Source organism: Hippopotamus amphibius, chromosome 10, assembly GCF_030028045.1.
Source record: "Hippopotamus amphibius kiboko isolate mHipAmp2 chromosome 10, mHipAmp2.hap2, whole genome shotgun sequence".
Taxonomy (NCBI): domain Eukaryota; kingdom Metazoa; phylum Chordata; class Mammalia; order Artiodactyla; family Hippopotamidae; genus Hippopotamus; species Hippopotamus amphibius.
In genome coordinates this window covers 94,815,642-94,842,412 of record NC_080195.1, presented here as the reverse complement: position 1 = coordinate 94,842,412, position 26,771 = coordinate 94,815,642, and the positions used below count along the sequence as shown (strand labels likewise).

Sequence of the window (26,771 nt, the reverse complement as noted above, 5' to 3'; positions counted from 1 at the left end):
TATAATAATAAATGAGTCAAAGATTTCACCAAGAATTTTAGACTGTATTCTAGAAGGACGGAATCACCATTTAATGAGATTGGGATGACAGAGGGAGAAGCTGAAGTAGAGATAATGTGAGTTGGACTGGATATTTTCACTTTAAGATACTATTTAATATCCAAACGGAGTTACCTGATAGACCACTGGATACAGATGACTAGGATTTAATAGACAGGTTCATATTTAAATTTTGGATTTTACTGAGTCCAATGGTAACTAAAGCCATGAAATTAGATGAATAAATCAAAGGGAATAAACATAGTTAGAGAAAGGAATCCAAGAATGGACCCCAAACAAGGGCCCTCGATAATTTATAGAGGTCGATTAGAAGACAAAGACTGGTAGAGAAAAAACAGGACAGCATACCACAAGCCAAAGACCATGCAACAAGCAGAAAGATCATTTAACTGGATCAGTGCTTCTCTTACACAGAAAAGTAAAATTAGGATTGCTAATTTGTGATAAAATTTAGAAAAGTGAATGTTATTAGTAACAAGCTTTCCAAAGAGTTTTAGTGGAGTCACGTGGTCAAAGCCTGACTAGGGTATATTCAAGAGATAATTCTAGGAAGAATTTAGAGAGAACAAGATTAAACAACATTTTCAAGGGATTTTGCTATGAATAGAGGATAGAGATCAGATGGGATTTGGAAGCCAAACATGGTAGCTAGCTATCTGTCTACATATTTGCATAGACATAAATATATACTCATATATGAAGAATATGTGGGTATAATTATGATTACCCACACTGTGCACTTCATACCCGTGACTCTGTTATTTTGGAACTTAAAGTTTGTACCTCTTAATCTCCCTCAACTATTTATTTCCTCCTCCCATCCAATCTGCCTCTGGCAACCACCTGTTTGCTCTCTGTAATCTGTGTCTGTCTTTGTTATGTTTATTCATTTGTTTTGTTTTTTAGATTTCACATATAAGTAAAATAGTATTTTTGTTCCTCATGCCCTTAAAAAGAATGTATATTCTTGTGCTTTTGAATGGATTATCATATGATATATATGATATATCATATCATTGATATATATACAGTATATTTAGTCTAATATGATATTTTAGGTTGGTGTTTCTTGTTGATTTTTTTCTGTCTAGATGATCTATTCATTGACCTAGGTGGGGTGTTAAAGTCCTTTACTATTACTGGGTTACAGCCAATTTCTTACTTTATGTTTGTTAATATTTGTTTTATGTATTTAAGTGTTGCTCTGTTGGGTGTGTATATAATTGTTATCTCTTCTTGTATTTATCCTTTGATCATCATTTAATGTCCCTCTTTGTCACTTGTTATAGCCTCTGTTTTGAAGTCTATTTTGTTAGATAAAAGTATTGCTACCCCAGATTGCTTTTCATTTCAATTTGCATGAAATACCTCTTTTTCATCCCCTCACTTTCAGTATGTATGTGTCTTTAGATCTGAAGTGAGTCCCTTGTAGGCAGCATATATATAATTCTTGTTTTTGTATCCATTCTGCCACTCTATATCTTTTGATTAGAGCATTACTGCATTTACACTGGAAGTAATTATTGATACACACATACTTATTGCCATTTGGTTCATTATTTTGGGGTCATTTTTATGTTTATACTTATTTTTTATTCAATTCTTCTTCTTTATTCTCTTCCCTTGGGATTTGAAAACTATCTGTAGTGTTATGTTTGGATTCCTTTCTCTTTTCATGTATCTATTATAGATTTTTTAGTTCGTGGTTACCATGAGGTTTATATATAGCAATATATAAATATACATTATTTTAAGTTGCTGACCTCTTGAGTTCAAAAGCATTTTAACAACCCTGTACTTTTACTGCCCCACACATTTACTGTTTTTAAATCATATTTTACATCTTTTTGTTTTGTTATCCCTTAACTACTTTTTGTGGGTACAGATGGTTTTATTATTTTTATCTTTTAAACTTCCTAGTAGCTTTATACATGGTTGGTTTACTTACTTTTATTGTGTATTGTGTATTTGCCTTTACCAATGAGATTTTTTTACTTTCATAATTATCATATTTCTAGTTGTGGACTTTTGTTTTTTACTTAGAGAAGTCCCTTTAACATTTCTTTTAAAACTAATTTGATAGTATTGAACTTTTTAGCTTCTGCTTGTCTGAAAAACTTTTGATCTCTCTATCAATTCTGAATGAAAGCCTTGCTAGGTATAGCATTCCTGGTTGTAGGTTTTTCCTTTTCATCACTTTAAATATCATGCCACTCCTTTCTGGGCTACAGTTTCTGCTGAAATGTCAGCTGATAGCCTACATAAGTTCCCTTGCATGTAACTTGTTGCTTTTCCCTTGTGCTTTTAACATTTTCTCTTCATCTTTAATTTGTGCCATTTTTATTGCAATGTGTCTTGATGTGGTGATTTTTGGGTTTATCCTGTTTGAGATGCTTTGTGCTTCCTGGACTTGGATGTTTGTTTCCTTTCCCAAGATAGGGAAGTTTTCAGTTATTGCAATTTCAAATATATTCTGTGCCCATTTCTCTCTCTCTTCTCCTTCTGGAATCCCTATAATGCAAATGTTAGTATACACTTGATGTTATCCTAGAGGTCTCTTAAACTGTCCTCATTTCTTTTTATTTTTTTCCTTTTTTCTGCTCTGCTGCAGTGATTTCCACTCTTCGATCTTCCAGCAATGTTCAGCAGAACATTGCTCCTCTGTATAATCTAATTTCCTGTTGATTCCTTCCATGTATTTTTCACTTCAGTTATTCTTCATCATTGTTTGGTTCTTTTTGATATTTTTTAACTCTTTGTTAAAAACTTCTAACTTCTCGTGCTGTTCATCCAGTCTTCTCCCAAGTTCTTTGAACATCTTGACAGTCATTACCTTGACCTCTTTATAGGGCAGATTGCCTATCTCCACTTCATTTAGTTCTTCTTCTGGGGTGTTGTGCTCATCTGTTTGGAACATATTGCTCTGTTACCTCCTTTTTATCTACTTTTCTATTTTTATTTCTATGAATTTGGTAGTTTGGTTACATTTCCTGACTTTGGAGAAGTGGCCTTTTCTGGGAGACATATTATGAGTCTCAGCAGCACACTTCCCTCTGGTCACCAGACCTATATACTCTAGGGATGCCCCATATGTGATATGCCTGGGTCCTTTTCTTGTGGTGGGCTGACTACTATGAAGGTCTGGTAGGTGTGGCTGGCTCAGGTCTGGTTGGTTGCCAGGCCCTGCCTCGTACAGAGAATGCTGGCCTCTGTCAGGATGGGTCCCAAGGTGGCTGGCTGCATAGACACAGTTCCTGAGAATAGTTCTGACCTACTGGTTGGCAGAGCTCAGTTCCATGGTGAGTGGCTGTCAGGTCAGGGTTCCTAGATCTCTATGTCAGCTTACTGATGTGTGGGACCAGGGCCCAGGGGCATCTGGGGCTAGTGCTAACCCATGGGGGGGGGATGGAGCCATGTCCTGGGATATCTGGCTACATGCCCCTGGGGGTCCCAGAACTGGTTTTTGGCCCCCTGGGGCACCAGGTTTGTTCTTGCCATGGCTGGCTTCAGGGCCCAGGGTACCCTGAAGTTGGTGTTGGCATGCTGGTAGGTGGGGTCAAATCCAGGGGTGGCTATATAACTATGTAATATCTTACTATGGTGCAGATCATAACTAGGTTTATTGTGGAGATAATTTTGAAAATATAGAACCGTTGAGTCACTATATTGTGTAACAGAATCTAATATAGTGTTGAAGGTCAATTATATTTCAAAAAAAACAAACATAGAAAAAGAGTTCATATTTAGACTTGTGATTATCAGAGGCAGGGGTATAGTCAAAAGGTACAAACTTCCAGTTATAAGGTAAATAAGTACTAAGGATATAAGATACAACATGATAAATATAATTAACACTGCTAAATGTTATACATTAATGTTAAGAGAGCAAATCCAGGACTTCCCTGATGGTGCAGTGGTTAAGAATCTGCCTGTCAGTGCAGGGGACATGGGTTCAATCCCTGGTCTGGGAAGACCCCACATGCCATGGAGCAACTAAGCCTGTGCACCACAATTACTGAGCCTGTGCTCTAGAGCCTGTGAGCCACAACTACTGAGCCTGTGTGCCACAACTACTGAAGCCTGCGAGCCTAGAGCCTGTGCTCCACAACAAGAGAAGCCACCACAATGAGAAGCCCACACACTGCAATGAAGAGTAGCCCCCACTCACCGCAACTAAAGAAAGCCCATGGGCAGCAAAGAAGACCAAACTCAGCCAATAAATAAATAAATAAATAAATAATCAACTTTTTTTTAAAGAGAGCAAATCTAATGAGTTCTCATCATAAGGAAATTTTTTTTCTATTTCTTTAATTTTGCATATATACGAGATTTTTGATGTTCACTAAACTTGTGCTAATCACTTCACTATGTACCTAAGTCTAATAATTATATTGTATACCTTAAACTTATACAGTGCTGTATGGCAATTATATCTCAATAAAACTGGAAGAAAAAATAAAATTAGAAATACAGGAAAAAAGGATATGTAGGTATCTATGTATTCATTTTACATATAATATATACATAAATGTATGTGATGTATAAATTACATATTATGTTACTTATATATTATATGCTATAATATGTATATAAAAGAAATAATAAAATATTTTTGCATATTGATGGGAATAATAAATAAAGTGGTGATTAAAAATTGTTGGAAATAGAGAGAGAAATTACTGGACTGAGGCCTATGATGTATTAAAGAGGATTGGAACTAGTATCCACATAAAAACTTGAATATTACATTCATGGTAACATATAGGTTCAGCTATGTATGATGTAGATAAAGTAATAGGAATTTGTTACAGTTTTCTTTTGATTGCTTGTATTTTCTTAGTAAAGAGGAACCAGTTTATCAGCTGAGCTTTTTTAGGACAGAAGAGGTTTGTGAACTGGAGGATGGAGGAAATGCATGAGGTAGTTATCTACATCTGGTGAAGAAAATGAGCCAGGAAAATGTGGGATGAATAATGCAAAACACAAAGAGCACACATTAAACTATGGGCCACGATTTTAAAGGGAGATCATTCAGAAAGATTGTAGTTTTCCTCCAGCAAAATTCAGCTGTCTTGCAACAAGTGTGAAATAGGCATTGAGGTTAATTAAACCATGACTGGCATTTTGCTAGAAATAGTTCATGAAGCAAAAAAAGACTGAGGAGTGTATATGTGACAGTGATTATGACAGACAATGAAATTTAAGTTGGGGAGTAAAAGAAGTGAATTAGGTGGGTGATTTGGGCCAGGGAAAAGATGGTAGGATCCATGGATATTAAAATTACATCATTTCTAGATATTTGGCAGAGTATAAATATGTTTTTACTATAAGGAGATACGCTATTAAATATGCATCCAAACTCATCTGGCATCCAAGAATGAAGAACTTTGAAGGTTGAATAAGAAATTTTGTGGATTACAAAACAACAGTAACAATGCTACTCCAAAATATAGGTCATGACAACGCATAACAGCCAAGGAAGAGCCTCACCAAGAGGGTTTTTTACATCAGTAAACACAACTACTCAATAGATGGCTGAACAGAGTTATTACTGAAGATCTTTGTTTAACATATTTTATTTAAATTTATTATCTGTTAATCCATGAGTCAAGAGCAATAATGGCCTTATAATAACTGTGTTAAGGTACTTTTCATTAAATTGTATTCAATTTTACAAACTAAGTATTGTATAACTAACATTCTTTTATGCACTTGTTTTTGCTTCATGCTTAAACTTGACAATGGAATTCATCAAATGTATTATTTTTTGGAAGTTGTTTATTAGAATGTTTGCTGAAATATTTTCAGATATACTGTGTCTACCTATACAGCGATTCTTACAAATTTATTTCATTTTCTTTCTTAAATTTAGTTACTGTTTTCCACTAAAATTTCACACAAGTGAATCAAAATTACATTTACCAGAAAATCTGTTATTTTTAAGTCTATTAATGTTCACTGAAATCTATGTATTTCTTTGTAGTTACATTATTTTATATTTTCCTCAGTGGTATTAGATTTCTTTACAAGGTAAAGTAAATACTACATGAAGTCCATAACAGAATATGGCATTTACAAGAAAAAATAATATATTTTCTGTTACAAAGCCAAAGAAAAATCACTTTTAGTATGTAATATTTTTTCCCAGAACAATTATGGTAAAATTTTGAACTAATATCATATCATCCTACACACAAGATTATAGTTTTTCTCAATTGGAAATATATATATTTTAAAATAATAGTTCATTAGTAAATGATTTTTTAAGAACAATGATATTTCTATTTTAACTATTATTTCCCAGAATTTTCTCAAAAAATGTTTTTTAAAATTAAATGTTGAACTTATGACTAGGCTTCTTTAATAATTTTTATTTGAGCTGTGGGCTGAAAAAGAAATTTCAGAAAGTTGTAAATGATTGAAAACCCATCTCTCAGCAAGCTCAGAGCATCCAGGAAGATTTCCAACATGCCTAATTATATTCTCCCACCTACATCAGGTGAGGAATAGAAGTATCCATTTTGCCTATTGCCCAGCAGGGATCTATAATATTGCTCTCAGAACACCAGTATGAAAAAATGCATTAGGAAGACCTTAAAAAATGTCATTCAAATATAAAATCCTTCAGAAAAGCCCATTATCTCTGGAAAGAAAAAAATGCAGGCATTAAAATCTACAGGTGCCAGGAGTATGCTCTTCAGCATTCTTCTCTACAATCAGCAACTGACTTTTTTTTCCAATGTAAAGACATTACCAAAGTAATCTTAGCTTTTCTTATAATTGAGCTATATGGAAAAGCTATACAGAAGAAGGAAATTGCAAACACACTGCCTCACTATATTAAGTTATTAGAAAATCATGAACTGAAAAATTAGTAAATATCTGAATTTAAAAGGGCTTAGCATGGAAATAAAAACTGCATCTTAAAATATGTGATTATCTACTGAATCAATAGAAATGTTTATAGAATAGGAAAGTGTTAGAGTTTGAAGGGGGCTTATTTTATCAATGATGGAACTGAAAAATACATCAACTTACCTGAAGTCACAGGGCAGGTACATGGCAACTTCAGAAACTGAAACAAAGAATCACTGCAACTACCACATAATTTCAATTCCTTAAGCTCTGTTTTATATGAACAGGGAATACCAATGCTAACATGATTAGAAATCCATGAATTCCTTTTATATATCTTATTCTATGTATACCTGGATATCAAGATCACATTACATTGACTGTATATTTTTATGTGTATTGGTGGGTTTGTGATGGCAGAAACGTAGTGATTTTAAAGGTAGAGGTTCTCTACAAGGTACACACACAAGAGAACTTTCTGGGGATTTTCAAAATTTAGCTCTCTAATCTCTGTCAAAGATCCTGGATAAGAATATCTAGGAGCCAGGTGCAGTTAGAACTCTGGGAAAGAGGCTCAGACATTTCCCACAGAGAAAGGTTCAGTCATGTACATGTGTATACAGCTCCTTGTGTGATTTTGATGTACAACCTTGGTTCAGTACCACTCACCCCCTTCCCTGAATATTAACTGAAAGATTTAATTTCACATCAAGGCAGAATATCAGGATAACAGAGATTATTTAAGATCTTCTAATATAATGTCACATCAAATGAAAAGATTTTCTTTTAGATATTAATGATTTTACAAATTATGATAGAGAAATTCATGGGGCTGGATATTCTGTCATTTGGAACTTAATACATTTCATTGTCTATAATCCCTGATACTTGGAAAGTCTCTGCATCTACTCTATTGTCATACTATCACCCACAGTAAGCAATATGTCTAGTTCAACTGTACATGACTATATTTAAAATATTTGAACAAACATATCATTACTGTTCTTTCAATTATTTAATAAAATATTTTGTTGGTTTTATTTGTTCCTGGTTGTTGTTGTTTTTATCAATCTTACTATATCAGGCACTAAGAACTGCCTGTAATTGCATCCTAGAACATATCTTCAGGGTTTGGTAAAGAAGTATAAATAAAATTCCTTATAAAAGTAATAAAAATACAGCTGTAAAAATTTTGCCCAGAAGTATAACTACTTACAAAGATACATAAAAACACATATATGCTGTCTTTTATTCTTAAAGATGGTGCTATAAATATGCCATCATATTTCAGTTTTTCATTTCACTGGAGCTTTTGTAATAAAGTGCAGATATTTGAAACACTACAGTCTCTCAAGTCAGTAATCGTGGATTTGTTAGTCTCATTTCGCAATTTCTATTTAAAGAGAAAAAGGAAGTTGAAAATCTTAAGTTGTCCCCTATAATATAAAGGTGTTGCCAACTACACCATTAAATATTTTTTTAAGTTTCTTATTAAATCAGAGTCTAAGCAATTTTCCTCAGCCTAGAGAAACTGAAAGGAGATATTCTGATGAGAGTAGATATACTTTTCAAAATACACCAGTACATAGGGCTGTCAGAAGAACAAGTTGAACTGGGTCTGTGATAGTGCAGAAAAATATGCCAAAGCTACATCTGTCACCATGCAGAAGTCCACTTATATACTTAAAAATTGACATTTTGCCTTTGAAGTTTTCATCTTTCAAAACTGCATATTCAGAAATAAAATATTGCTAATTTAAATATGCATTGATTCCATCTCCTCTCCTAAGTTGTGTGCACTTTGAAGCAGAAAACTTTTTATTACACTGCTGTATTTTTTGTGCATAGGAGAGCACATGTAAACACAAAATCCCTCAATAAAATCTGTTGATGGCTGTTAAATGAATTTGGGTAAATGATAAAGGAAACATTAGTGCCATAAATTCCTGTCACTTTAAAGATTATATTACTGCTTACATTTTATTAACTTTAATTTTCAAGAACTCATAGTTGCTTTAGAATGGAAAAAAAGGGGAAATACAGAAGGGCTAATGTAATCTTCACAGTTTGTATGTAAAAATATCTTAAGAATTTTTAGTTGAGATTTTCATATAATGTGAAAAATTCAATCCATTATCCTCTCCTCTCCATTAAAAGTGGTTTAAATAAATCATTTAAAAGCATAAACCTTCCTTAAGTCCAAAGCTATCCCTACACAACAAAAAATAATATCCTAGGGCATAAAACATCAATATAATAGTGAAGGAAGTAGCATAATTATAAATATTTTACACTAAGAATTTAATTTGTTATAAAAGTTAAAACATTTTATTCAGGTGGTTGTATCAAAGAACTGCCTATCTTTATTAGTACTAAGAATCCCCTTTGTCTTGGTAGTTTATTCAGCAAAAATATTTGAAGTAAGTATTGTCCAGATATAGTGCCTCAATTCATGGAGAACAATGTTTACCAGTTCTATACAATTAAAACAGAAACATTTTGGTACATCTGAGGCAGGAGATAGCTGGGCCCCAGGCTGAACAGTTGGTCCCTTGTAGACAGAAACTGCATAATAGCAGAAACTCCATAAAAGCAGGATGATGGAGGAGGCTGGGCCCTGCCCAGATAAGAGATAAAAGATCACATATTCTTCATTCTCGAAGTCAAGACTTTCCCAACTACACAGGAGCAGAAAGGCTCACTGGAGGTCAAAAAGGGAGGAGGCGCCACTTCATAATAAGTAATATCAACTACCCATAGGCCTCGTCACTAGAATCCATCTTGGCTAAGAGATGCACATGCACACATGGGAGGACCCTGAGATAAACCAAATATGGACTCAGAAGCAGGCAAAGCAAGATGATTGGTCAAAGGCAACCCAGAAGAAATGCCTCAAATAAGTGATTCAAACTACCATAAGGGCATTACTCTTTCTCTCTCTCTGAGCCCACCCATGTGTCTATCCACACCTACTGTACTCTTTTTCCTCCTAATAAACACTTTATTTGCTTCACTGCTTTCCGTCCTTACGCAGAAATTCATTTCTACACAGCTGGTGGGCCAGGGCCTTGTCACTAGCCACGGGTCCCTGGTGGTCTGGTGTCTAGGATTCAGCGCTCTCACTGCAGCTGTCCGACTTCAGTCTCTGGCCAGAAACCGGAATCCTGCTTTAAGCCGCTGCAGGCCAAGGCCACCCAAGAACACAACTATGGCTTCTGTATGTAAGTGCAAAGCTAAATGTTAAAGTAGACTATTTATATTTTTATCATTTTTTAACCTTAAATTTCAGTTTAAATACATCTATTTATTTGGAGGAACAGCAAGCAAAATGAACTTAAACATAACTAAAGTTAATGTTGAATCAGTAAGGTTATTTTCTTTGACAAGGAAAAACATTTTTCAAATGAATGTAAAAGAACAGGAAGTCCTATTATATTAATCACAAAGTTTGAGTTGATCTAAACTCAGACCATTAGTAGCATTTCATATTTTACTTCAGCAAAATAGAAAGAAATTGTTTTGACGTTAAATCAGTATGCCTTATTTATTGAGTTTATTGGCATCAATTTGAAAAGATCTTTGGGTGTTAAGGACTGAAATTTAATGAGTTTTTGTTACTATGATTTGTGAACTTCTACCCATTAACTAACAATGTAGCATATTTGTTTACCGGAGGGAAGTGCTTGAGCCACAGATAGAAGAAAGGATAATAGGATCTGTCCTCAAAATTTTGTAGCTAAACTTTGTATCACATTAATTCAAAGTATGTTTGAAATAAAGGCAGTGTTTTAAAAGTATGTTGTGTGTACCAGTGAAGATGTACATGCTAAGTTTAGGTATTACTTTGAAAACAAATTTTATCTTATAGTTTTATATTTACATTGATGTACATTTAAAAATATAACTGATATTTTTGGTTAGGGTTAGAATAAATAAAAAACTAATCTAAAGAAAACTTTAAGTGTATAACAGTCCAGGCAGCACATGAATATGGAAAAGAAATGAAACTGATGGTCAGATGACTGAAGTTTGAGAAATTCTGCTTTAAAACAGAACTTATTGCTAAACATTTCAAATACTTCTTATTCAGTGTGGAGTGGGATTAATTTCTAGTGGAGGTAGGACTATAATTTACTCTGTAGGACAAGTATACCAGAAGTAAAATAATTATACATTCTGTATCTTAAGAGTAGATATATGACTCATGTGGCATGTCATCCACCAAACGATATTATAAGCACTTTAGAATTAGTATATAAAGCAATCTATTCACATAGATGAGACTGGTTACTGCCATGTTTATATTTTTGTAAGAACTTTAGAAATAAAAATCACTCCTTGTGGATTTTTCACTTCCATTTACTCCTAAAATGAAAATAACAAAATTTCTAAAAATATGTTCAAAATAAACCAATTTTATCAAATGAAAATGCAATCATATTTTGAAAACTGATGAACTGGCATTCTTAAGCTACTTGGCTTTGTGGAGCATATGATTTCTTTTTCTTCCTATCCTAATGACTTGTTTAGGTACTTCTTAGAATGTGGAAGAGTCTATCCCAAATCAATACTTATTGCTAGATAATATGGGAGGTGAAAAAGGGCCCAAAAGGAAGCAAAAAAAAAAAAAAATTACCTACTTCCTAGAGAGGAAAATTATGGAAAGAGTGGGATAAGACAGACCTGGGAGAGAGGGAAAAGAAGATGATGATATAATAAATCTGTGATACTTCTAGTCCTGATATTGTGTCACACAGGAGTAAAGACCAGGCTTTATCACTTGGAATAATCTGAGAATCCATCCTCATCCAGGATAGAAAGTTAGAGCCCTTATCTGTACTACTGTGCAAGAATGCAGATTGACACATACAGTGATTAAGGTGACACTCAAATGCAGATTCTCAATGTTGTCAACTTCCAAGAGGAATGTGATATATAGTTTCAAGATTTGGAGTTTAGTATGGTAAGACAAGTGCATATCTGAGTCATTGAAATAACACTGCTAGATATTATTTTATAGTAAACTTCTACATATAGCTATGCCAAAGATGCACAATTTACAACTATAACAACATTCTATTGTTTTGTGGGTGATATTACTTATACAATACATGTGACTGTGCTTATACAAGTTTTTATCTGGTTTCTTTGTGGCAACAGCTGTCAGTTAACATGATCATTGTCTCATGTATAAAATATCTAAAGTCTAAATATCTCCAAGGAAAAGAGAAAATAACCCTTTTAAGTTCAATTTGGGTCTGAGATATTGTTATGCAAGCTCTCATTTCATCTTTAGAAACTTTTCCAGGTAGGTTTTATTATTAACCTAATATAGACAACTCAGATTAGGCAGGAGAAGTAACACAGTAAAATGACATGCCAAAGTGACAAATTTGTGATTAAACTTTGACTTGAATGACACTTCATGACTTCCCATACTAATTTAACAATACCTATAATCATACATATACTAATATTTATTGATCAATAATGATGATAATAAGGGATGATTTAAGGAAAATGATTCACGCAGCCAAATATGTGTGTGTGTGTGTATGTGTGTGTAAGGAACTCTCAAAACTCAACAGTAAAATAGCAAAGAATCCAGTTAGAAAATGAGAAAAAACATGAAGAGATATTCCAACCATGAGGATGTGGGGATGGCAAACAAGAACATGAAAAGATGGTCAACGTCATCGGCTATCAGGTTAAACCCACAGTGAGACACACCGCACACCTGTCAAAATGGCTACAACTGAAAGTAGTGAGAAGCTCAACTGCTGGCGAAGATGACAAGCTGGGGATTCTGTAATGGTGCAGCCGCTCTGGGAACAGTCTGGCAATTTCTTAAAACACTAAACCTGCAACTACCCTACAACCCGGCGATTGCACTTCTGGGCATTTACCCCAGAAACCGAGACTTACTTTCACAGAAAAAGCTGAACATCCACGGAGGTTTATAGTAGCTGAATCCCTAACTGCCCAGACTGAGAACAACTCAGATGCCCTTCAATGGGCAGCTGGTTAAAGAAACTCTGATCTTCAATATCAGGGAGCACTGCTCAGCAGTGAAGGAACAGACCATTGACACAGCACCAACTGGGAGGGTCTCCAGAGAATTTTGAGTGAAAAGAGCCAATCCCACAAAGGTTCCTCACTGTCTGGTTCCATTTATAAAACAGTATTGAAAGGATGAAACTACAAAATGAACGGATCAGTGGTGGCCAGGGCTGAGGAGATGGGCATAATGTAAGAGAGTGACAGAGGGACATCCCTGACCTGCCTGTGATGTGGGCTCTGCTCCCGCAAGACCTGTCACCACAGGGGAAATGGGGTACACGGAGTCCTGTGGTTTACTTCTTACAGCTGCGTGTGAATCTATCATTATCTGAAAATAAAACATTTCACTTTAAAAAAACATAAAGAAAATGATTCAAAATAGATGACAGATGTTCATACCAGGGACTTCAAAACACTCTAGTCATATGATCTCACATAATTCCTAAAGCCTCAAATCAACCCTATGAAAAAGCATGGTTTTATTTAAAAAAAAAAGATTTTTAATGTAAAAAAATGAGATTGCTTTGTGTTTAAAATGCAAAATAACTCACAAAGTTTGAGTCATAGCTGAATTAAACACATTCCACAACAATAGCTTTCGTTCTGTCTGAAATTTTATTTTGTGCATTTAACAATTATTACATTTAAGTATACAGCATCTATTAAATGAGGAGGCCAAGAGTTTAATTTTTATACAAGAATGGATATGAGGATGATTCCAAAAAATAATGTGCTAAAATTAAGCTATCAATTTAATAAATTTTTGGATAACCCTAGTTAATTGATATTTTAGTGGAAAATTATCAAGTTGTCACTAAAATAAATTGCCCAAAATTTTTTTAAGAAATGTATAATTAAAAGTTAGTAAGTGAAAACTGTGAATTTTTTTAAAAAGTAAAATGAACAAAATATTATGCAAAATAATGATGGCCATTAAGAAAATATTTCTAAAGTAAATATAAACTATTTTTCTTACAGATTACATGTTTTTTTTAATTTTTTGGAGAGCTTTTAAAATTACATATTTATTTTAAGGGTAGGGAAGATGCGTTTTAGTAGATTATAGATAAAATAGTAATGAGTTTAAAAGAGTTCTGTCCCCTCCCCCCCAAAAAAAAAAAAAAGAGTTCTGTGTTTAAGCACCATATTTTTCATTATTGTTTCTGAAGGATGTCATATTATGCAAGGATATTTTGTGGTAACATGCATAGTTCAATAGTTCTACAGAACTACAGCTGCAGAAAATATCTACATGTGAGCACATTAATTGAGACCCCTTCCTTCAAAAATCTACAATGATGAACCTATTTGCTAAATATATTTTCATATTTTTGGATGGAGTTATTAACTTGAAGTATACTACACTGATGACATTTCACTGTCTATGACCTACACAATAATCATTTTCATCAATAGTGATGAAAAGTTTTGATTTTTTTATTCTGTGATTTTCAAACCCTTATCAAGGTGCCAAGTACTCTGTCGATCATTTTTCTGTTGAAAGGATTAATTGTTAAATTTCATTTGACTTGGAGCTCCAGAGTTGTTATCCAATGTATGGATGGCTTGAAGACCATCCGTGTGACACCAACTGATCAGTTTATTAAATATGCACTCTTAGGACCTGTGCCAGACATACTAAATCAACCACAGGGAGTGGGATTCTAGAATCTGCATTTTAACAGGCTCTCCAAATTATTCTTGCGGCAAATACAATCGCATGCTACTTTTCATGACAAGAAAGGTATAATCACAATATACTCTATGGTAATGTTTAATCAAACTTTAGTTATCAGACTTTATGGAGTCTACTGACAAAGTTTACTCAAAATAATAGAAACAAGATAAAATATACTTCAATATTTATGTAATATGATAAAGAAAAAATAAATTTTATTGAATATTACAACATCCTAAAGACTTTGATATGCATTTTACAATGTACTCCTCATCTTTCTCATACCAATAAGTGAAATAAGTATTGTTATCCACATTGTAAAGATGAAAAAACTCATCTTAAAAAGACTTCATGTAGTATTGCCAAAGCGGAAGCATCATTAAATGGCTTAGCTTAGATTCAGAACTAGATTTGACTTACTTCAAAGTTCAGCTCAACCATTCATTTTCTGAATTTTGGTTGTTGAAGAAACTAGGAATTTTAGGAGAAAAGAGGCTTACCATCCAGGAAATAAGGCAAGGCTCTTAAAATAATTTGGAGAAATGTCAGGATAGAAAGTGAATAGTGTTAATTGTTTTATCTACTGGATAAAAGTTGTGTTTGGAGAAACAAAAGCATATTAGGGTTTCTATAATTGTTTTGTAACAGATAAACCAAATAAAAAGCAGAAAACATGTGTACTTTAATAGACATAGTCCTTAGCAAACAAAACAAGTAGGACAAAAACCTATTGTCCTACTGCAGAAAGACAATACTAAAGAGTTGAGTTAAATGATAGCCAGAATTTGGTGAATTTAAATTATTTTCATTTTCATAGCACAAGGTGGAGGAATTGAAATTGTAATATTTTATAGATTCAGTGTATAGCAAAAGTTTGCATGTAGGCAAACTTAAGAATACCAACAACTTAAGATTTTATGGTTTAATAAAAAATGTCTTTAAATATTACAATTTGACTTTTCTCTCCTCTGAATTTATTTTTAGGCTGACTGTGGTAGAGTTGCCTTTTTAAAAGTTAAACCATTTATTGCATTCCTACAAATTACTTGGTAAATTGGAGTCCAGTGTGAGATTTAATTATATGCAAAACACTGAAAATATCAACACAATGGTTTTGGAAACCACTATATATTAAATTCCTGTTACCTTATCGCCTTCAGAAAAAGTCATGCCATCCACTGCTCTTTTCCAAGTGATTTCTGGAACAGGCTCCCCTTCTGCTTCACATATGAGTGTGACTTGACCATTCTCATATGTAGTTTCATTTTTAAGCTGTATTATGTGAGGCTGTACTGTAAAAAATATATACATTACTCAATCTGTATTGGAGGAAAATATTACTATTCATGGTGAGCATTTAAGTACACATTAGCAAAGTATGGAATTATTAACTTTGAGCAGTTACAGTTGCTTTATAAGAATGCCAGAAGAGTTGCAAAGTATAGGGGAAAAAACTTTAGAAAACAATGCTCATTGATTATCATTATAAAAATAATTTTAAGTGGTTTAGAAACCAACATAAAAATTATAATTCCTTCCATGATTTTGCCAATTAAATGCCATTTTATTATTTTTTCCTCTTAAAGCTAAAAAATTAAAATTTCCTCTTTTTTTTCTATTTTTTTTCAGATCTTTATTGGAGCATAATTGCTTTACAGTGTCGTGTTAGTTTATGCTGTACAACAAAGTGAATCAGCTATATTTATACATATATCCCCATAATGAGCCTCCCTCCCACCCTCCCTATCCTACCCCTCTAGGTCATGTGGTTACCAAGCATTGAGTTATCTCCCTGTGCTCTGTAGCAGCTTCCCACTAGCCATTCATTTTACATATGGTAGTGTATATATCTCAATGCTACTCTCTCACTTTGTCCCAGCTTCACCTCCCCCACTCCATGTCCTCAAATCCATTCTCTATGTCTGTATCTTTATTCTTGCCCTGCCACTAGGTCATCAGTACTGTTTTTTTAGATTCCACATATATATGTTATCACACGGTATTTGTTTTTTTCTTTCTGACTTACTTCACTCTGTCTGACAGATTCTAGGTCCATTCACCTCACTACAAATAACTCAATCTCATTCCTTTTTGCAGCTGAGTTATATTCCATTGTATATATGTGCCACATCTTCCTTATCCATTCATTTGTTGATGGGCATTTAGGTTGCTTCCATGACCTGGCTATTATAATTAGTGCTGCAATGAGCATATTGGAACATGTATCTTTTTGAATTATGATTTTCTCAGGGCATATGCCCAGGAGTGGGATTTCTGGGTAATACGGTAGTTCTATTTTTAGTTTCTTTAAGGATACTGTTCTCCATAGTGACTGTATCAATTTATATTCCCACCAACAGAGCAGGAGGGTTCCCTTTTCTACACATCCTCTCCACCATTTATTATCTCTAGATATTTTGATGATGGTCATTCTGACCAGCATGAGGTGATACCTCATTGTGGTTTTGATTTGCATTTCTCTAATGATTAGTGATGTTGAACATCTTTCCATGTGTTTGTTGGCCATCTGTATGTCTTCTTTGGAGAAATATCTATCTAGGTCTTCCACCCATTTGTGGATTGGGTTACTTGCTTTATTGGTATTAAGTTGCATGAGCTGCTTGTATATTTTGGAGATTAATCCTCTGTCAGTTGCTTCATTGGCACGTATTTTCTCCCATTCTGAGGGTTGTCTTTTTGTTTTGTTTATCATTTCTTTTGCTGTGAAAAAGCTTTTAAGTTTCTATTTGTTCATTTTGTTTTTATTTCTGTTATTCTAGGAAATGGGTCAAAAAGGATCTTGCTGTGATTTATTTCATAGAGTGTTCTGCCTGTGTTTTCCTCTAAGGGTTTTATAGTGTCTGGCCTTACATTTTGGTCTTTAATCCATTTGGAGTTTATTTTTGTGTATGGTGTTAGGAAGTGTTCGAATTTCATTCTTTTACATGTAGCTGTCCAGTTTTCCCAGAACCACTTACTGAAGAGACTGTCTTTTCTCCATTGTATATTCTTGCCTCCTTTGTCAAAGATATATGTGTGTGGGTTTATCTCTGGGCTTTCTATTCTGTTCCATTGATCTATATTTCTATCTATATTGATCTATATTTTGTGCCAGTACCATACTGTCTTGATTACTGTAGCTTTGTAGTATGGTTTGAAGTTAGGGACCCTGAGTCCTCCAGCTCTGTTTTTCTTTCTCAAGATTGCTTTGGCTATCCAGGGTCTTACTTGTTCCCATACAAATTGCAAAATTTCTGGTTCTACTTCTGTGAAAAATGCCATTGCAAATTTGATAGGGATTGCATTGTATCTGTAGATTACTTTGGATAGTATAGTCATTTCACAATGTTAATTCTTCCAATCCAAGAACATGGTGTATCTCTCCATCTGTCTGTATCGTCTCTGATTTCTTTTAACAGTGTCTCATAGTTTTCTTCATATTGGTCCTTTGCCTTCTTAGGTAGGTTTATTCCTAGGTATTTTATAAAATTTCCTCTTTTAAAGTCACATGTACATATGTGTGTGGGCCTGTGTATGACAGCTGCTTATGTAGTGATTATCTCTTAAACTTTAAAAACAATCTCACCAAAGAGGGAAAATAATGACTGCATCCTGAATACGTAGTAAGTGTAATTATGTACAATGTTTAAAATATTTATCATGTAAATATATATACACATTATTTACCTTTATTACTCTGGTTGATTTATTTTGACCTCAGATTATCTTAATATTATTAGACATTGTAGATAATTCTTTCTGCATAGTTATGACTTTTATAAAAACCAGAATATCATGCCTACTAATTTAAATTATATTAATATTAACAATTATGTCCTCCACAGATTTACATATACCAAAGAGCTTTAAGTTTTTAAACTTGGTATTATCAGCATTTCTTAAGTTTATTTGTTTGAACCTAAAAGTGATAAAAGCCAAAAAAAAACTTGTTATTCCAGATAACAGTTTTTTTAAATCATTAAATGCAATCAATTTTGAAATATAAATAAGTTGTTCTTAATCCTAGAAAATTAGATTCCTGATATCAGAAACATAGCATATATAATTTTTTACAATTCAGTATTTACTTCATTGACTTTAATGAATTTAGTTTTATTTACACTGTATATATATATATATATGATTTTGTATCAAACACAATACAAATCTGTTCAGTGTTACTATACAAAGTGATTATAATAGTGATGTGGCATATCATATTTCATTCATTATTTTCTATTTGAAAGGGAAAATATTAAAAACCTTTTATTTGTCTTTGTTCTCACTCACTGCGACATTAATTTAAAAAGGTACCCACTACTTCATATGAGCTCACTAAGATAGACTGAGATTATCTATCTTTTGGAATTACCTCAAACACTATCATTTCTAATTATTAATTTACTCTTATACTGAGTCATATCTCGCACTGTAAGTTTTAAAGAGAACATTTTCTTAAGTGGGAAATGTTGCTGGGACAAATTAAATGCTTTCTATAATTTCTAATAATTTTGCATTTGTTTACTCTTTCCTCTTTGTGAACAATTTTTTCCTGGATCATAGCTTTGCTGATTTCTCATCATTAAAGACTTCTGTGTAAACACATCTAAACATTACCCTTCTGAGTAACTTTCCAACAGCATGATCTCCAAAGTAATAGCACTTTTTACCCAACACTACCTGATTTATCTAGTTTCACTCTCTTCTTAGAACATTTTATTATTCCAATTTTATTTTTTATTTTAATATACTTTGGTATAGTCTTTCTCTGTCTTACTTAGCTAGAATATAAGCTTTATGAAAACCTCCCAGGTACAGAAAATATTTCTATTACAGCTACTATAGGACCAAACTGGTGGAAGGTATGTGCACACATGTATTACCATTCATCTTTTGGTCTGAGTAGTGCTGCTGCAACTGCCAACTGCAACCACTGGTCCCTCCTACTCTTACTCCTTTGGAGTACTCCTTCCTCCCTTCCCCTATCTTTGTTGCGAAAGCATTTTGATAACAATGTTTTTAAAGATGGAGAAAGCATACTAAATATTAGTAGTGCATATAATTTTTAGTGTTTTCTTTCTAAAGAGAATAATCATATTCTAAATATTCACCAGCAAATGTTTTCCTCTTGCAAATATAACAGAGGCTAAATCAATAATTAAAAATAAATTTATTGCTTCTCTACTCTCTGTAAGTTCCCCAAAGAAGGCAATATGGCTCTTGGTAAAAATATGGAACATATTTACATCACATTTCCTTTTCATAAAAAAGGAATATTTAATTATGGTTACAAGTCAATGTTTCCTACTTATAGCCTTATAGATTAACTCTTTTGAAGTATATTTGTGTCATGTGCCATTTAAAGATTTATGAAGATCAACCCTTATAAATAATATAATGTATCCCAATGTGTGCAATTTAAATGAATTTTCTTCCAGCCTCTGTTATGAGTCAGCAAATATTTTACAAAAATTTACATGTATAATCTCATATAATTCTTAAAATAATTATATCTTGTAGCTGCAATTTTAAAATATGTTTTAGAGATGAGAAAACTGAGACTTAGCTTTGGAAATTTAAATAGCTTGTATAAGTGACAGAATAGAGTTTCACTCAGACCTCTCTCTAGACATCACAGTTTTAACTACTATGCTATAATACTTACCAAAGACTTGGAGGAGTGCCTGCTTTTCATCTTCTCCTGCCTTATTTGTGGCCCTGCAGACATAAGGGCCCCCATCAGTATTGATTATGTTCCTGACAGTGAGTTCTGTATTGCTTCCTTTCAGTATGTATTTTTCATTTTCTTCAATGAACTTGCCATTCCTAAAGAAGAAAACAGAGGTTGATCTTCATAAATCTGACTTCATAACTCAGGAGAAAGTCATACTCAAGTTTTTGACCTGTAATGGTCAATCATTTCATGGCTACACTCATTGACAGATAAAGCTATATTCCAATCAAATGTATACTTTTATTAGCTCAATAAAATTTGATAAAGAAGCGATAATAATTCCACTTTTGACCATAGTGGAGTAACAAAACCATATTTAATCTCTCATTTTAAATAATACAAAAACTGGACACAGAGATTAAATAACAGTTTTTAACCACCGATCAACAGGTAGTACATGACACTGACCTTGGAGGACCATCATAGGTTACTACCTGGAGACAGTTTCTAGGCTGCCCCTCAGAGAGGAAAAACCCATACAAAGTCAGGCAGTGTATCTGAACTGGAAGACAGAGTTCTCGGTTGAGGGAAGTTAAAGTGGCTAGAATTTGCAGGTAAGAAAATTGGAGAAGAAGGCACAAGAAGGAGAACTACAGAGATTTGCAGAGGTTTCCCAACCAATCTTTAACTGACTACTAATTAGTGAGTGTACTCCACTAAGGTTTTCCCAGACTAAGGAAAGGACCATTGGAAAAGATAAAGCACAACAATCCCAGGAGCTCATAAAAGACCAGGAATAATTTGCATCCCTACCATCTAGAGTAGAAAGAACCTCCTAAAACACAAGGCATTAATTTGCTTCCTTAGAAGAATAGTTATTGCTTCAGTAACGAAGCCAAGTTAATTTTAGGCTGCAGGTTGTTCTGTATCCACCTACAAGAGCCTAAAAGCAATCCCAAGATCAAATTTTCCCCAAGTAACTTAACTCCATTCAAAGCTAAAGAATATGAAAATATCCAATACCCCAAAATGTAAAACTCAATGTCCGACACACAATAAAAAAATTGACAGGATAGTAAATAGGTAGGAAAATATGACCCATAACAAGGCAAAAAAAAAAAAAAATCAATCAGTAAAATAGACCCAGAAATGATACAGATGATAGAATTAGTAGACAAGACCATTAAAATAGCTATTAAAATATATTCTATATGTTGAAGGAATTAATATATGAGCTTGGTAAGAGAGAAATGGAAGACAAAAAAAGGCCTCCATCAAACTTATACACATAAAAAATAGAATGATGAAAAATACTCTGGTGGGATTAAAAATCAATTTAGACATCACAAGTGGGTTTATTCCAAGGAATGCAAGATTGTTTTAACCTTTGAAAATCAATAGAATTCACCAATTTAAAGGTCTAACAATAAAAATCCACATGGTATTCTCAATAGACGTAGAGGAACCATTTCAATGGAAATGAAGAAAGTGATATTTAGAGTTTCTGCTTTTACTTCCACTTTGGTTTTCATGTCACCAAGTGCTCCTGGTTCTCTTTGTGAAAATTTCTTGTTTTTTCTCAACGTTTAGTCTTCGACTACCTTCTTCACTGGCTTCACTCATACCTCTTGGAGATATTATCTCTATGCAACAGGTAGTGTCTGGATTTTATTCTCTGCACTGCTGCCATAATACTTTTTGGAGTCTTTTTTTTCACAAAGATAATATGTCTAATATCTACAGAAAAATATGTCACAATAAAAACTTCCCTCTGATACCAATTTCACCTCTGTTACGAACACAACCACATACCCATTCTCCCATTTTACGTTATATATCCAGCAAGTAGAATAATTATTTTATTTCATTCAAACAATGAGGCTAATGCCATATGAAAAAATGGAGGTGCAAAATTATGGACTTAAATTATTCAATTAAATTAGCCTCTGAATCTGGTTTATTCTAGGCTGTATGATAATTATATTTCCACTTACATATGAGAATTTTGAACAAATGTTAAACTTTAAGAAAAAAATCTAAACTGAAAGGCAGTCTCTCCAGAAAGTTAAAACGATGAGAATAAAATTCTAGAACAATATTTGTTCATTGTAATGAGTGATCCAAGAGCTTTTCCTTGCTGTGATTAGATCTAATATTGACTATAAAGGATACACACTAGAAACCAGAAGTCTCAGAGATACACTATAAGTATCTGGGGTGAATGTGTTCATGCTTGATGTGTAATCCTTTTCAAAATACCAGCAGTGTGTCAGAAAAGAATTATTGTCTGCAAAGAACTTCTAAAAACACCTGTCTGAGAAATACGTTGTTTACTGCTACCTCCTATGTTAAAGAGATAAATAAAGGCTTGAAACTTGAAGATAGTAAATGTTCAGAAAGTTATAAAAAATAGTTTTGAATTTCAATTATTCTCATTAAATATTTTTTTAAAACTCAATCCTTATTATGGACACTTTTGCCAATTTGAATATAGATTTCTGATTGTTTTCTTGTGACTATTCTTATACTATATGATTTATGAAGTACAGTAGTGATTCTATAAATATTTATAGATTTGCTTGAGTAGTAACCTCAATTAATAACTAATACATATTTTAAAGACTGTCCATTTTTAAACTTTCCTTGTCTCCCTTTTAACAGTCTGAGCCACAACCTAAAAGAATGGAATATTTTAATATCTGCTTGATGCTAATAGAAATCAAATAGCATTTAAAAATTCAAAAAAACATAAAAAACTATAAATCGGTAGATTAAGAATAGAGTTTATTATTCAAACTCTATATTATATAACATTAAATCTACTGAAATTTAACTTTACACAATTAGCTGTTTCTGTAATAATATGGAACACAAATAAAATATACAATTATATTTAATAATATATAATTTTGTACACATACAACACTGGTGCCATCCATACCAGAATTATCACTTCTGGATAATGTCTAGTAGTAACAATAAAATGGTTGAATTAGTTACAGGGTTCCTGGGTCCATTTTGGCCAGAAACATTTTGGCCAGAAACATACCAGAATTATCACTTCTGGATAATGTCTAGTAGTAACAATAAAATGGTTGAATTAGTTACAGGGTTCCTGGGTCCATTTTGGCCTTTTAGACAGAATGACCAGGGTTATGAGTGCAACCTATGACTTGTGTTAAATCATTCTGTTGCTCTCTTTAGCAATTTAATTTAACAAACTTAACTGAAAACAAAAATAATTTTTCCCCTGAAATTCAAAAACAATGCTTTCTTTATGGACAAAATGTTAAGACTGTAATTGTTTTTCCAGAAGCCTGACTGTGGGCACAAGCTAAAGGGATGTGGCTGCATAACCTACCTGTACCAGGAGATGGTTGGCTCAGGAGAGCCAGAGGCCCTGCAGGAAAATGTCATCTCTTCTCCTCTCTCTGCTGTGGCATTAAAGGATTTCTGAGGCATTGTGATTGCTGGTGGCACTGAAAAACACATGAATGTAGATTAAATAGAGATGAAAAACATTTTACCAACACCACTGGGATTTTTTTACTGTTGCTTTTCTTTTTTTTTAAACCTAAGCTTTAAAACTTGATAGTTCACTTCTGTCCTTATATCAAGAGGACTGACTTGGCTGCACAGTAAAATACTGATATCACTGATCCGCTTTCTAAAGTACAATAATTAGATAATTCACTGTAATGATGTTTTCCTGTTTTTACTCTATTAACCTAGACTGAGAATAAACTAGACATTTTAGCAAATGTGTGTATATATATATATATATATATATATATATATATATATATATACTATTTCTTACAAAAAGACAGACAATACCACCCTGACTTACATCAACACTGAGATCTACTTGGAGCATAAATGAATTTCCTATTTGGGTTCTCATCGGTATATGTAATTCTATAAGCAATCATTTACTGCTTCAAGACAGGGCTTTAAAATTAAGTGTCAAACCATAATGTTCTTTCTGATTAACTACACTTAATTTCTTCAAACAACTATAGAACATTTTATGAAGAAAAACTGCTTAATCCATAGAGTATGAAGTAGATTTTCATGAACAATTCAATTTTAAAATTAAGCTTGCCCAATTTCTAACTAATTACATTGCAAAAACTGTATATGCTGCACATTTTGAACATGCTGAAACTGTTATTGAAATGCATCATTTGCAATAAACAAATCAATGACATCCATAACAGAAGCTAAAATTTCAAAGTAAAGCATAAGTTTTGATTTAATGTACACTTTTATGATTTTTCAGTTGAATATGATGAAATGATATTCCTAAAATTAATTATTTAATACATTTGATTTTACATACCTTAAACAACATGACCAGAAAGGCATTTAGAAGTGTGATTGTGATTAAAGATGTCTACAATAGCATTCAGGTCAGCAATGATGTTGCATTATCACAATTGATGGTGGGGATAGGAACTGATATGTATCTTAGTAATTAAGCACAATAAATCAAGTTTCTTCCTTTATGAATTTAAATACAAGGTGCATGACCTGACATGCTGTCTGTAAAGTAACATAATAATTACTAATATTACAATAGAATGGAATTCTCTTTTTTCAGGTGTTAACTCTGCATTTTAAGTCATTGAAATTTCACTTTTTATATCCTGTTTTCCTTCTCTTTTAATTATAGAATAAAACAGTTTAATCAACATGTATTGCTTTTCCTTTTGTTATTTATAAATGTAGTTGCAAGAACATTATGACTATTTTTATTATAATAAAGATTTTTAACCCTTAAAGAGTTATGAAGAAAATGAACTACTTAATACAAATTCTCTCTAAAGTATTCATGTAGATAGAAACATTTTCAAATGGAGAACCATATGTTCTAGTTCTTGTCCTGTTACTGTTGCTAACCTAAACAACTTATTAGTTCTTTATCATAATTTTATCTATAAAGAGAACCATACATGCTGGATGAGGCCTAAGAATTAACAAATCTTAACGTCTATGTTTTACGATATGTTAACTCTGTTAATGATACATATGTTCTTACTTGAAGTGTAGATTAGTAGAAAATATTAATATTGTATATTTAGATACTTTGAAATACTTTGAGGAGTAATTCTAGAACTGTTCTGAAGAAAAATAGCATCAAAATCTGCACAGGTTTTCACTAGTTCAGATGTCAAGATGTTCAGGGAGTTTGTTAGCTACTGTTTAGATGGCATAGCATTTTTACGTATATTATCTTATTGCTTCTGAATTCACTGTTGAGTTGGATTAAATAATTTTAAAAGAGATAACAATTACATTTGATCTGAATTCTTTTTTTTTTTTTTCTCACAAGACCAGTATCTACTCTATTTTAACTTTTTAAAAATACCATTTTGGGCATTTGACTATATCTGAAATGTCCAGTTTTAATAACTTTACTAAGATTTACGTTTTGTATCCATTAAGTAGTCAATCCTTTCTAAGTTTTTGTTTTCATATTTTAGCTTCAAGAAACATGGGGATATATAGGGAAGTAGCTCTATAACTTGCTTACATAGAGAGTTTGTTTCACCTTCAAGTTACAATTTCCCTCATTGGCTGCTTATGTACCAAAGATATCACTAATTTGACATCTTAATCCCCCTTCATCAACAGTGTCTTCTGTGTCTTGCAGTCTTTTTCTCCACTCACTTTCCCTCAAGTATTTTTTGGAAGATAAAGAAATTGGTATTAACTGTGCAATACTTGTATGGTTCTGATTAACCAATACCAATAATTTCTCCAAATTTATTCAGGATAAGATAATACACTCCACTCTGCCATTGTTAGGAAAGCAACTGTCTCCTAATTTATTGATTAGATCTGCCTTAAATATATATTATTAAATATATTCACATGTAGATCCTCTATCTGGCAGAGGAGTGTGATCTTAAGACTCAGCCTTTTCATAATTACCTTTTCTTGTCTTTACTTTTTTTTTTTATTTCTTTATTTTTTTATTTTTATTTTTTTTAAGATTTATTTTTTTTATTATTTTTATTATTTTTATTTTTTTTATTTTTTTTTGGGGGTACACCAGGTTCAATCATCTGTTTTTATACACATATCCCCGTATTCCCTCCCTTCCTTGACTCCCCCCTTGTCTTTACTTTTAAGGCTTCATGACACTTAGACATTCACATAAGAGAGGACTTGGGGAAGATAGCAGGGGAGGAAGTACTAGGCATCTGTCTCCACAGCTATACAACAATTGCACTTGCAGAATCTAATGTAATTATCTTGGAACTATGGAGTCTATTGAATGCTTGCAATTTCCAGGCAAAGACATGGAAGATAAATTGTGGTTAATACTGATCAATTTCATCAGTAGCAGCTGCCTATCCTCCTTCCTATCTGAGGCAGGCAGTTGTGCTTCCTGGAGTAGGCTGCACAAAGAAAGGTGGGAAGACAGGATAGGCAAAA

General features: G+C 33.0%; 1 protein-coding gene across 1 annotated transcript in view; it reads right to left on the bottom strand.

Moving 5' to 3' along the window:
• The window catches only part of NCAM2 (neural cell adhesion molecule 2), a 551,377-nt gene that overhangs the window by 146,079 nt on the left and 378,527 nt on the right, over window positions 1-26,771 (bottom strand). Inside the window, exons 12-14 of the mRNA XM_057696426.1 lie at window positions 23,689-23,806; window positions 20,319-20,479; window positions 15,800-15,945 (exon numbers count right to left, since the gene is read on the bottom strand). Coding sequence (XP_057552409.1) covers window positions 15,800-15,945; window positions 20,319-20,479; window positions 23,689-23,806 — 425 coding nt within the window. The remainder of the gene's footprint in view (window positions 1-15,799; window positions 15,946-20,318; window positions 20,480-23,688; window positions 23,807-26,771) is intronic.